General features: G+C 41.6%; 1 protein-coding gene and 1 long non-coding RNA gene across 4 annotated transcripts in view; one reads left to right on the top strand and one right to left on the bottom strand.

The window, feature by feature from the left end:
• The window catches only part of LOC106526809 (uncharacterized), a 240,464-nt gene extending 228,215 nt beyond the window's left edge, over positions 1–12,249 (bottom strand). Inside the window, exons 1-2 of one of the 2 annotated variants that reach the window (XR_001311305.1) lie at positions 11,961–12,249; positions 10,538–10,671 (exon numbers count right to left, since the gene is read on the bottom strand). This is a non-coding gene — a long non-coding RNA (uncharacterized LOC106526809). The remainder of the gene's footprint in view (positions 1–10,537; positions 10,672–11,960) is intronic. The other variant, XR_001311306.1, reaches the window with a different exon arrangement.
• fancl (FA complementation group L) overlaps positions 11,526–12,879 on the top strand; it is a 52,416-nt gene continuing 51,062 nt past the window's right edge. For both annotated transcript variants that reach the window (XM_014021493.1, XM_014021495.1), the window contains exon 1: positions 11,526–11,681. In XM_014021493.1, coding sequence (XP_013876947.1) covers positions 11,541–11,681 — 141 coding nt within the window. In that variant the 5' untranslated portion in view covers positions 11,526–11,540. The remainder of the gene's footprint in view (positions 11,682–12,879) is intronic.

Below are 12,879 nucleotides of genomic sequence, written 5' to 3'. Positions count from 1 at the left end.
CTTTTTCCCTGTGCCATTCCACATTATTACAAATAACTTCATTTCTGGACATTTATGGTTTGATTTCTTTGTATGTATGGATCACTTGGGTTGTTACCAATATCTGGTGAAAATTTCATGTCATTAGAACCTCTAGTAATATATTTACTGAGAAAAATGTTGACGTGTTCAATACCTATTTTACCCACTGTAATATGAATGAACATCCAGGCAAAAACATGGGATTTGAGCAAAAAATCGGAATTGAACATTAAGACCTGCTGTAGCCTAAACGAGACAACCATTCACAGCTTGGGACAATTTAGAACTACCAATTATACAAACATGCCTGTTTTTTGTCTGTGGAAGGAAACCTAAGTATCCAGAAGAAAAAACACACACACACACAAACTTAGATGGGGAGAACCTGCAAACTCCTCACAAAAATAAATAAAAAAGCTTGGAGGCAAACCTGCAACCTTCTCACTGTGAGGCGACAGCTCTAACAACTGAAACTGTTATAAAAGCTGGGTAACTTCTACGTTTGAAACACGTGAAATTCAATTATTGCTGTGCACTCATGATAAAAGTTGAACTTGAAGCCTTGCAGACATGGACATGTGTCTTTTCAGAACAAAAGTGCTAAATTTAATCTACCTCTGAAAGAGTGGTTAAGGATATGTGTGCGTGTGTGTTGAAGTGTGCGTGCGTGTGTGTGTCCATGTGTGTGTGTGTGTGTGTGAAGCACCTCGAGCGGCTGTCATCCTTGGGAGAACAAAAGCGCTCAGCGTTACAAGTCGGTTTAAGCCAAGTTCTGCCCTGTTATTTATGGAAAACCAGGATTGTATGGATTAAACAGATGATGCCAAGACGAACAGCATTAAAAAAAACCCATGATTCATTTCCCAAACTGTGGAAAAACGCCAAAGGACAAACAAATCAATGGCAGTTTGGATAATATCCGGCCTCAAGCACTGACAGGCCCCAAAGTGTTTGGCACCAACGGAAATGTGAAAAGTGCAGTTTTCTTTACAGCAGCCCGAACCTACAATGCGCTGTCCTGATTAGCATTATTCAACACGCAGAAAATAGAAAAAGCTTCAAGGAGCACAAGCGGTGTGCTAAATACATGTTTCCCTCCCTCCGAGCAGAACAGATCAAGACTTTAGAAGATTGCAGTAAAGATCTATCAAATTTAAAAATCAGCCAAAACGATCAAATGACGTCCTGAATAAATTGTGCCGTACGGTAAAATCTTTGTCTTATCATCCGGGCGGCGAGCCAACTCATCGATGTCCAACTTGCGTAAGCCCCGCTACTGTTTCCCAATGCAAATTTTTCTGTTTGCGCGGTTTACAGCTAAGAGCCACATGTGAGGAGGATGGGTTGGGGGGGTGGGGGGGGTGAGCGGAGCGGAGACCAGCCCTGGCCGGCTGCCACTCATCTGGGCACCTTCTCTAAGCAGGGCAGAAAATCAAACACGCCGGGGAAGAATTAAAGGAGAGACGGAGAGGGAGAGGAGAAGAAAAAATGATTTTTTATCTCCCCTCTCTCTCTCTCTCTCTTTCTTATAAATAGCAGGGCTTGCCAGAAGGCAGAGGAAATGAGAGCAAGTGAGCGCTGGAAAAGAAGGGCTTGAGCTTGACACGGGGCTTAAAATTGAGAGGGGGCGGAAAGAAGGGACCCACTGCGAGAAAATGTCTCCAACCAAAGCAAGGATTAGTGTTCCAACCTCCTCCACCGCCAAGATCCGCCAGTACAACTAATCACCTTCGCTGCTTCACTATCTCTCCCTTCTTCTTCTCTCCACTCACTTCCTCCCTCTCTCTCTCTCTTTTATTTTTTTTTGTGCCTCCTCTGTCCTCTGCTCTTTAAAGTATCATTTCGCCCCTCTCGTCGTCATTATGGTAAAATTAAAGCAGAGCATGTTCTGCCAGGCGCGATTAGCTGCTGCACACTAACTGGGCGCAGCGAGATTCTCCCGGTTTGTCTTCTTCTCTCTTTTTTTTTTACTGAGTGCACGGTGTTTTACCAACCACAGGAACACGGTGCAAACTTCAAGAACCATTTACATAAGTGATGACAAGGGATAACCCCCCAATCACACACCCTCACATCCTGTCCTCACAGTAAAAAAAAAAAATGGCGATAGGGCATAAATGTAAACAAGTCAGATTGATCGCAGCAGATGAGCCAGGCAGAGGATTTTTAGATGGGGATGGGATGAGGAGATGGGTGTTAAGGAGATAGGAGCAATTAAGCTTCTTTCTGTCTTTTCCTTCTGATTTCCCCCCAGCTACATCTCTCTTTTCCTCCTGTAGGAAGATGTGTGTAAATAGGAAAAGGGGGGGAGGGGGTGGGGGGGTAGTTACAGAACCCAGATCCCGGTGAAAGAACCGCTCCTTTAAGCAGATGCCTGGCATGAGACTGAAGCCGGAGGAGTGTGCGAATTCATTCTCCTCCGCTATAAATACTTTGCCGTGTCTCTTGTATAGGTGCGAGCACAAAATGTAATTAAGCGGTCGAAGCAGAGAAAGCGAGCCGCCTTCGTCGGCGTTTGCATATTTTTGTCCACAAATAACGCGGCACAAAGGCAGCGAGAGAGAGAGAGAGAGAGGGGGGGGAGAAATCTCTGCTGAATATTCATTTACAAAATAACGGTTTTGCTGATAAGGCCACGGCATGTGATAATCAATTAGCTAAATGTTCTACAAAAACCTGGCAAGATGGATTAAAAGACAATAATGATAAATATTCAGACGCGTACACACAAACGCACACGTTGTGTAGTGTTTGTTGGGAAAGCAAAATGAAGATTTCAGCAAGTCTGAATACATGTAAAACACGGGGTTGTGTAAAATGTCAAAAAGGGGAAAAGAGAACAAGTTGGTTGCTTTTTTTAACAAGTTTGTTGTGCAAAGTGCACAAGTTCATCTGTGTCGTGTGTTTAGGTTTAGAAATGAGAGTGTGTGTACTTGTTTTTTATCTGTTTTGATAAAATCAACTATTTAGTTAGACCCAACAGTGCTTATGGTGACGAAAGGTTCTCAAAATCCTTTTAGGTTCATTGTAAGGGTTAGGGTTAGGGTTAGAATGTCTTAAACCTAAATACAAATAAATGAGTATGAGACAGAGCTAAAGGGTACAGATAAATTTGACAATCATCTCTCACTTTAGTTATTTAGTTTGGCCTTTTCCTCGAAGGCTAAAGCTGCTAATTATTGATTAAATATTGATTATCAGGACTCCGGTGATGTACAGTGGGCCTTGATGTGGTGTTGGCTGAAGCATGAGGTCATAAACTGTGGTAAATATGGTTTAGACCAAAAGTCCCCACCTTCTCCAGCTGCCATGCTGTCGTTTTGGAACCAGAGTCTGCCCACTGTGTGGCGCTTTACGGCCCGCCCACTTCCCCTACACAATCATGGTGTTACATTATCTTTCCTTTAAGCGTAAAAGAAGAGATTACAGAGATACCCAGAAAAATGAATAACACATAGCAGCAGGTAAGAAGTATGTGAATCAACAAAAGCAGAAAAAAATTTGAGAATTGTATTTTTTTTCCTTTACCAAGGGTAATGCTCCATTCATTTACAGGGACATGGAAGGACCTAAACTTGTTCTAGAACCAGTCTACGGAGAACCAGGTCCAGTCCCAACTTCAGCTTCTAGGTCTAGATGCAACCCACTGTACATGTGAGATTAAAAATCTGAATTTTAGGTTTCGTTTTTTCTTTTACTTACAGCATATAATTTCTGTTAATCTCAGTTTAGCAAAAAATGCAATGTAGAGTAGACTGATGCAATAAAGTATGAAAAGATTACATTTAAATATTGGTTTTTCATAAATATTTTCTTGTGTTCTCTTAATCAATATTGATTACAGCACAACTCACATTAAGACATTTATACAGAACATTTGTCTTTACTTCTTCATTTCTCAGTTATCTGTGTAAATATTTATCTGTGACTTGATGTGTTTGAATTTGAACGTATCAGCACATTGAGTTTTGGATTTGCACAATTGTACGTTTTTTCAAGGCTAGATCTACATGTTGTAGCTGAGATGATTGAAAACTAAAAAAAGAGAAGAAACCTGGACACTAATGAGCATGTGCAGCATTTTTAAGTAACACAGAAACAGTACAGGTGACGTGTAGACGTGTTTTCTGTATCCACATTCAGATCTGAAGCCCTCTATAGATCCTTCAACACTTGAATATTTGGGGGGTGAAAGTTTCAGTCTGGTTGAACAAATCACTCTCATTGGGCCTCATGCAAGAACCGTTCGTACGCACAGATTTGTGCTTAAGTTGTGAGTACGAGTGATTTAGGAGAATTTGTGGCATTCACCAATGTTTTCGTATTCTAAGATTTTTTTCAGATATGAACAAAATTCACGAGTGGTCCAGACCTGTCGTATATTTTACGAGCAGTCAGTCTGCTGTTATCCAGACGGATTTTCTTCATTAATAACTTTATATTTCGTTAGTTTGACGATATTTTGAGTTGAAAATAAATCACACTCCATAATTATGTTGACAATAGGCTATTCTGCTTGAATTAGAGTTATAATTTTAAATGTAATAATTTAGACTAACAATATAAATTGTCCGTCCGGCGGCTTATCCGCTATTGGGTGCGGGGGCAGCAGAGACCCCGCTCTCCCCAGCGACACCTTCCAGCTCGTCCTGGGGGACTCCGAGACGTTCCCAGGCCAGAGGGGATACATAATCCATCCAGCGAGTCCTGGGTTTTCTCCAAAGCGCCAGACTTATTTTGAAAACATTTTAAAATGCTTATTTCAGAACCGCAACTGAGACCACTTGACACCGCGTGGGGGTGCACGGTGCGCAGCGCTGCGGCTTCTGAACAAATGAAAATGATTTAACACAGTTGTTTATACTTTTAGCAGCTCATTTTATTTCACAGCTGACCTGCTAAAAATGACAGATTTTCTTTTCTGGATCTCTGACAGACGGACTTCAATCTCTGAACTCGTAAAGTTTTTCTTTTTAATTTTCGCTGTCATTTTCATGAATGGACACTTCCTGATATCTGAGGCAGGAAACATAGCCTTATATGGTGTTTTTGGGGTGGTAATTATGCTAATCTCCTCTCGCGTGCACGAGCAGCTGGATACGAACAGGTGGAATTTACGCAGCTCATTTACACACTTTTCCTGAAGATAGAAGAGTTTGTTGAATCTGACGTGACATGTTCGTACGAACCCTTTGTACGAACAAAAGTAAGAGAAATTTAGGATAAGAATACGAACATGTTCTTGCATGAGGCCCATTGTTTGTTACTGTCACTGTTATTTTAAACCCCAAAAACCATAACAGAAACCAGCAATTTTATTGTGATATTTTCATATTTAGCTCTGTGTAAAAATACTGAGGTGTGATATTTTTTTAAATTACCCTCTTATGTAGGTCTACTTTGTTTTTACTATTTTACAGCTGATATTACTGAAGAGCAGCACTGTCACTCAGCTGTTCAAAGCTTGTTCTCCTCTCTTAAAATAATACACTGTACCTCTTACTTTACATCCTGATGTAAGGACATTGCCTTTTTGTATCTGACTTTATTTTCGACGTAGACTCCTCTTGTTCTCATTATTTTAATTAAATATATTTATTTATTGTTTTATAAAAACTTATTAGCCAAAATCATCATTTTACATTTTTGAGGTTTTTATTTAACCCAAATAGGGGAAGTTGTAAAATAGCACCAAACAAAAGCTCAGAAAGCTCAATCCGTGTGGCCAGGTGGGGGTCGATAGGGAGGCCCAGCAGATTTCTAGGGGTGGACATTGCCCCCCATCCCAGACTCTTTGTTGGCGCTCCTGTCTAATTGGCCATTTTTTAAATTTTAGCATCTAAAATGATCTAAACAGATGTTTCAATGTTGTGATTTTTTTTTTGCCCCAGTCTTTAATGTTGATTTGTTTTGCATCCAAGTTTGTGCATCATGTTGGACATAATTGAATTTCCCTGGATGTTTTACACCGGGGTGTATCAGAGTTGTTGCAACAACAGTGTGACTGCATGTAAAACCAATTATGGTTGGAGTAATACGACCCTGCTCCGATTAGCGGCTGCTAACGAACGCCGGCGTTGGATTTAGCAGCTGGTTTTAATCAGAGGGGAAAGAGACCCCCCCCCCCATGCCTTCTGCCCCTGCTGCCACGCAGGACTCAGCATCCTCTGCTGGCCACAAAGTGGATTACAGCTGACCCTGCCCTCCTCCTGCCGTCAACCTGGCAGTGAACAAAGAGGCAGCGCCGTGCCAAAGAGGCCTATCGCTCTCTTCGCAAGAGGGGGTGCGGGGGGTGGGGCACGCTGGAGGACAGGCTTACGGGAGGGGGGGGCTGGGAATGCAGCTGTGGCTGACTCCCAAACTTGTTTGAGGGGAGAGGATGAGTTCGAGTGGCTACTGGGGGGGCGGGGGCTGTTCTTCTATACGACATCTGTCATCTTCTCATGAATGCTGTCACATCAGAGAACAAATGAGCTGAGGGATTTTTACAGCCCCCCAACCCCCCAAAAATAAGGGGAAGGTAAAAAAAAAGTGTTGGAATGTGATCTAAACCGACGTGTTTCTCATCAAATGATTAAAAAAAAAAGAACCAAACTGTTCAGAAATATAAAAACCTAAGCACTCATGCCGGACGCTGTCATCTTAGGGCCCCAAACCCAGGTTTGAGGAGGGTCTGGATGGAGGACCACCAGTGAAAAGAAGGGAGAGTGGCATATTTAATTTCACCCCCTACTTTTTTTTAGTCTTTTGAAGCTCGCCGCCGCACCGAGGCGAGGTCCTCTGTGATGACACCTCGACTGTGAAGAACTTCATCCAGTCCGCCGCCTCTACCTGGCGCCGTGTGACGAGACAGGCGTCTTTGTTGCCAGGAGAGGAGGAGAGCTTTTGAATGGCTGAGTGACGGCACCGGGAAAGACGTTTCAGGCGTAAATGTAAACGTATTGTTACTTACACATTTAAAGCCCAACAACAACAACAACACAAACACATTCCACCCCACACCTTCCCTGTTCACTGGCCTGACACTGGACGGTGGAAGGAGGCAGCGATGGTGGGAGGGGGACAATTCTAACGACATGTTGCCCTCTTTTGGTGAGAATTTAAAACTGCAGCCACCTTCGCCTCACAGCCTGGGTTTGGAGGTGTTTTTCAGTGACAGAAGTGAAAAATTAACGACAGAAAGGTCCAATACAAGAAACAACTCTGAATATTTAGAACATTTGTGCTTTTAAAGTCAATTAAATATCAAAACAGTGAAATAATAACAAACTCCGGGGACAAATGGAACATTTTTTTTAGTCCGGATGACAAAGAAAATGTAACCATCATAATTTTACCTTCAGAAGTGTGAGTAAAATTTTTTGATCAGAACTAGTTTTGTGTTTTTGCCCTTATTTTACAATTCATCTGTCAGACTTAAAGCAATGACAAGAGTTAATAACTAACAGCTTCAAGATAATTTACTTTTATAATCCAGTCAAATTCAATCTCCGATCAAAGTTAATAAAGAACTGTAAAGAATAAACATGAACTGTCGCCACGCTGAGGTACGAGTGAAACGCTCCAAACAAATACGATGAAATAAAAAACAACGATCAGGCATCCGGACTAAAGCTTGAGGAGGAAAATCCGAGACGAGACCTTAAAGTGCTCTAATCAAGTAAATCTGAAATGTAGTAAAACATCTGTGCTTTGCTCCTGAAGGGAAATTCAAAGAAACATCTAGAGTTGCTGTTCCGACAACGTGACAAGTACGGAAAGCCACATCGGTTCTGATTTGTGTTTTTAATGAGAAACACATTTAGTGAGTTTTTGCTTTTTTTTCGTCAGCAGGACTCCGAGACTCCGAAAGAAAAAAGCAAATATTTCAGGACTTCGTTCTGAGCGCTGTTAACACCTTGGACCGAGTCGTGCCACAGATTGGATTTAACATATGAAGTGGAGGTGAATCGTCTCCCGCACCTCCTCCTGGTTCTTGTTTCCCCTCCTCACGCAGGACGAAGCTCCGCTGGCAGAGCCTGTCGTCAGGCAAAGCTTGGAGCCATCTCCCCTCCATGCATCTCCACTGAATCAATAGGCCCCTCGCAGCATATCATTACACATAAGTATAATAATTACTTGTGTTATTAATTTTGCCTTAATACCAGGGATAATATGATATGTAATTCAAGCCTGTTGAGGGAAGAGAAAATAAGATAATCACAAATGCATCTCTTATGAAAATCAATGCTGAAATAGATATACCAATAATGCCGAAGCACCACTGCTGTTTTTTTTTTTTTCTCTTCATGCATATCCACCAATCATTTTCTGCTCTCATCTGGGGGAGGAAAAAAAATTATATAAATCCGTGCAACATATTTCACATGGCCGCCCAGTCTGAGGCAAAACAATATGGATCTGTGTCGCCTCGCAAACAATTTTAATAAAAAGCCATCGATTGAGGATGGAGCAGATAGCCTGTGGGTGCAGAGCAGCAGACCCCAGTGGGTCCAGATCGTTAATGGCCTCAACTGCTGGCTTCACCGGTGCAAATTTGTTCAATAAGGGGCCGGCACGCATGCTTCAGGGCTTTGATTTTAATACATGGCTCCCGATCGGGCCACAAAATCAAGACGCGTTCGGCGGGAACATGATGGAGACGTGTTCGTTTTCAATCACGACTGATTGATCAAGTCTGAACAGAGCTGATGCATGTGCTTTTATTTTAACAGGCGCCGCTCCCACTCCATCGGTGGACTTAAAATCACTTTCACGCACGCACTGTCAAAGACGAGCTTTATGTCGAACATCAATCGTGTGTGCATACGTTCAGGAAAGAAACACTTTCGTTTCCCGATCAGGTAGATGAGCCTCGGCGCTCTAAGACAGTTTTAATTACCGATTACGGTTCTAGTGCTTCTGATTTTAGTTTTCAGTGCAAAGCCGGTAATGATATTCAAAACGCCTGCTGGCTACTCCGGCTCCTTCTTCTCCCCCGTCTTTTCTTCCCACTGAAATGTGAATACTCCAGTTTATGAGGTGATTTGTCCTCCGGTCACTTTGTAAAATCTTTACACTTTTCCTCAACACCACTTTTAAAACAGAAGGCTCACTTGGACAGGGATGGCAATAAAAGCTTTTTTTTGGGCAGAGGGGTCGGTGGGGTGGGGGATCAATGTGGAACGTATTATCCTGAGCTACTGAGACCGAGACTTCAATAAAAAAATTTAAAAAAAACGAATTGATCCCGTAAAAGTGAAGCTTCGTTCTGATCCGGCTAAATGAAGGAGGAGGCTGGTCCATTCCGATGCTGCGTGGGCCAGATGGAGAATCGCAGCAGGCTATTTCACCCTCCCCCATATTTTTTTTTCCACATTGTGTTTTTTTCGAACCAGCATTTGATCCAATCACACAATCACTGAGGAATTCTTGTTAAAATGCATGCATTACAAAGGAGCGTGGCCAATAAGGCAGCATATGGAATAACATATTCTGCTGCACTAAAGCTTTGCCAAATACAAGCGAAAAGAAAAAAAAAGAGCTGTATTCATCACACATGGAATGATTTTAATATTAGGTGGGATTCATTTTCAACATAAAGACGTACTGTAGCTCGTTTTTTTTTTTTTTTGTATGTTTTTTTTTTCTTTTCCAAATTTTCATTCAAACTGGAGCCACTGATATTTCCATTAGTCACAAGACAGATCACAACCGATCGGTGTTTTCACACACAGCCGTCGGTGTGTGAAGTGCCAGCCACAATCAAACGTGAGGGGTGGATATACAGTATAACAAGCAGCACTTCACCGTACGCCTAACAAGCACACTTCACACACTAATCAGCTCGAGTGGACTTGGGTTTGCATCTGCGTCTTTGAATTCTCCCCCCTGCACACACACTTTCTAGTTTAGATCATAAAATGATCTGGATGTTATCAATAAATAAAGTGATTCACTGAGAGTACATTCAGGTGTTACAGGAAAGGTTTGAAACAACAAACTAACTGGAACATATTTTGCGACTTCGGTTTTACACCAAGTTGAAGAAATACGTACAAATCAGCCTGAGATTCTTATTTAATTCTACAAGAAACCATACTAAAAAAATTATTACATAGAGTTGTTATTTAAAAGTAAAATCTCATCAGTATTTTCACTTGGTTTTAAAAGGTTCAAATTTTTGTCTAACCAAATAGCATAAACAATAAAAAATTATATAAAAATTGAATAATAAAGTAACCGGGTGTTGTTTTTATCTAGTGTGTTCAAAATGTTTGCATTTCAAATCACTAAACAACTAAAGCGCACAAGTAAGCGTAAATACAGCTGAGTTTAATTGTTGCTAAAATGTGTCTATCAAATACACAGAAATTGAAAATCTGGTTTTTATTCCTGTTCAAGAAAAAAAGGTGGTATTATTCTTTTCTCCCTTTTTAAAAGAAAAAATATATATAGTGACATTTTGCAATTAAGGTTTTTAAAAATCTACTTATTTTTTTTTCTTTTACACTTGATTAAAATAATAGATGCTTACTCCAAATCCTGTGAAGTGGGGGGAGGGGTTGGGGGCAGGACAGGAACCCGTCTCCTGTAATCCCATCAGCTTGTGTCGTTCAGCGGGTGCAAGGCCTGTAATCCCGAGTTTAGACTTCACACACCACGCTCACACTTATTGGAACACACACACAGACACACACACACACACACACACACACACACACACACACACNGCCTGTAATCCCGAGTTTAGACTTCACACACCACACACACACACACACACACACACACACACGTGTAAACACACTCCTAAAAGATCCTCGGAAGGAAAAAAATGGTTTATGTCTGCTTTGTTCATCTGTACCAAGGCACATCATATACGCAAAAAAAATCCTGCAGAGTCAATGAGAGCAGCTTTAATGTACCCAGATTAACTCAAAATGTGAATTTAATTAAATCTTAAAATCTTTAAAGATTTTTTTTCTTTTCTGGGAAGTGGGGAGGGGGTATTCTGTGGCTAATAGAAAAAAATTCAATGATGTGGCAGTTATTTAAATTATTATTGTTTTATTTTTTTTTTATAAAAACACTTCTGACTTGTGGAAATCTAAGTCTATAAAGCAGCGAACCCTTCCAGCTATGCTTAGAAATCACATGAAATTATTTTAAAGATAAAACCTTAAAAGAAGACCAGACTAAAAACAGAATTCATAAAAGCTAAATAAAGAATCTACATAATAATCTGCAACCGCGCATGCACAAATTCCTGAATGCCATCGAACCATTTTGCTGTCAAGCCTCTCAATCAGTCAGCAGTCCACGGAACAATATGTGCCATTATCATTCAAATACATGCAAAACACAACACGAAGAAGAAGAAGAAGAAAAAAATAAAAGAATGGGAGAGATAAAAAGCCACGTCGGACAAGGCACCCCGTCTCAGAGAGGGAGGGAGAAGAAGAGGGAGGGAGTGGGGGGAGACGCAGGGTGCAGGACCCACACGGTGTGGTTCCAGCCAATTGCGTTCCAGAGAAGTGACCATGGCCAGTGATAAACAAAGCACCATAGATCATTCCTCTCTCAGACGGAGCCCGGCACTGGAGGCGGCGGAGGACAGAGCGCTCACACAAAGAGACGGGGAAGAGAAGCAGACCGAGGACGACAAGAGAGCTCACCACCCTGTACGCAACTGCCCCTTCTGCTCTCCTTTGCTACAGTTTTGTGTCCTTTTTGCAATTGGATCGCCGACAGAAAAGAAAGAGAGAAAAAAAAGTAGCCGAGCTGCCGATTTGCTCTCCGGGATGAGAAGGTGAACCAGAGAGAAAGAAAGAGGGAGGCAAGAGTGCCGCAGTCGCTTCCTTCTCCCATTGTCACTGTGCCGATGCATCATACATATAGATATATGTTCAAAGAAATAAGCATAGATAAAGATTGAAGTTGTCGCCTCAGAGAACACTTACCCACTTCCAGGTACAAGACTCAGATTCAGTGTTCATTAGAGCCCAGTGTGCGTCACCACAGAAACCCTCAGATATTCCTTCAAAACAGATGTGCAAAGAGGAGCAGTGAGGTTCCCCCTCTTTTGTTTGTGAGCCTGCCTTGCTAGGGTTTTCTCTATTTGCATCAGCCGGCTTTTTACGGCTTTGAAGCAGGTGGATGACAAAAACATCAATCTCTCCAGGCACATTGTGTGGCATGCACGCTTTGACACACTCCCCTCAGCAGCTCTATACGATATAATCACACACGCTGTTCTCCACTCACAGCTCCACAGCTGAATCTGGGCTCAAAAGGAGGACAAGTGTGCAGTGTTGCTGAATGTTTTTCGTAGTATGCAAGAAGTTCATACCACAGGTCTTAATGCTCAGTTCCCCATTTTTTTTTCTCTCAGGTCCAATTTTATTTTGTGTGTTTGTTCATACAGTATTACAACTTAAAAGCAACCTCAATCAGACTTGAGTGTGAACAGTCTATGGGCCTGAAGCAACACGCATGTGCAGAAGAAGATGTGACATCACATGCAGGACGCTGACTTTAAGGAATGACATATGGATGCTACACAAATGCTAGCATGCGTTAATCGATTCTGAAGTTGTGCAATGAGATACAACCAAATTGTTATCTGACATGAGTGTCTACAATTTACTGTATCTGGTGCATTATTGTACTTCTGGAACTGGATTAGTGTATTGGAAGTATAAGAGAGAAACAAATTCAAAATATCCCGTAATGCTAGGATTGATACGATTTAACATCAATGTTACAGCAGGTAAAATAAATATTGAACACGTCACCATTTTTCTCAGTAAATATATTACTAGAGGTGCTAATGACATGAAATTTTCACCAGATGTTGGTAACAACTCAAGTGATCCATAC

Source organism: Austrofundulus limnaeus, unplaced genomic scaffold, assembly GCF_001266775.1.
Source record: "Austrofundulus limnaeus strain Quisiro unplaced genomic scaffold, Austrofundulus_limnaeus-1.0 Scaffold295, whole genome shotgun sequence".
NCBI lineage: Eukaryota > Metazoa > Chordata > Actinopteri > Cyprinodontiformes > Rivulidae > Austrofundulus > Austrofundulus limnaeus.
Note: the sequence above shows the minus strand (reverse complement) of the source record. Positions and strands in the feature narration are given on the sequence as shown.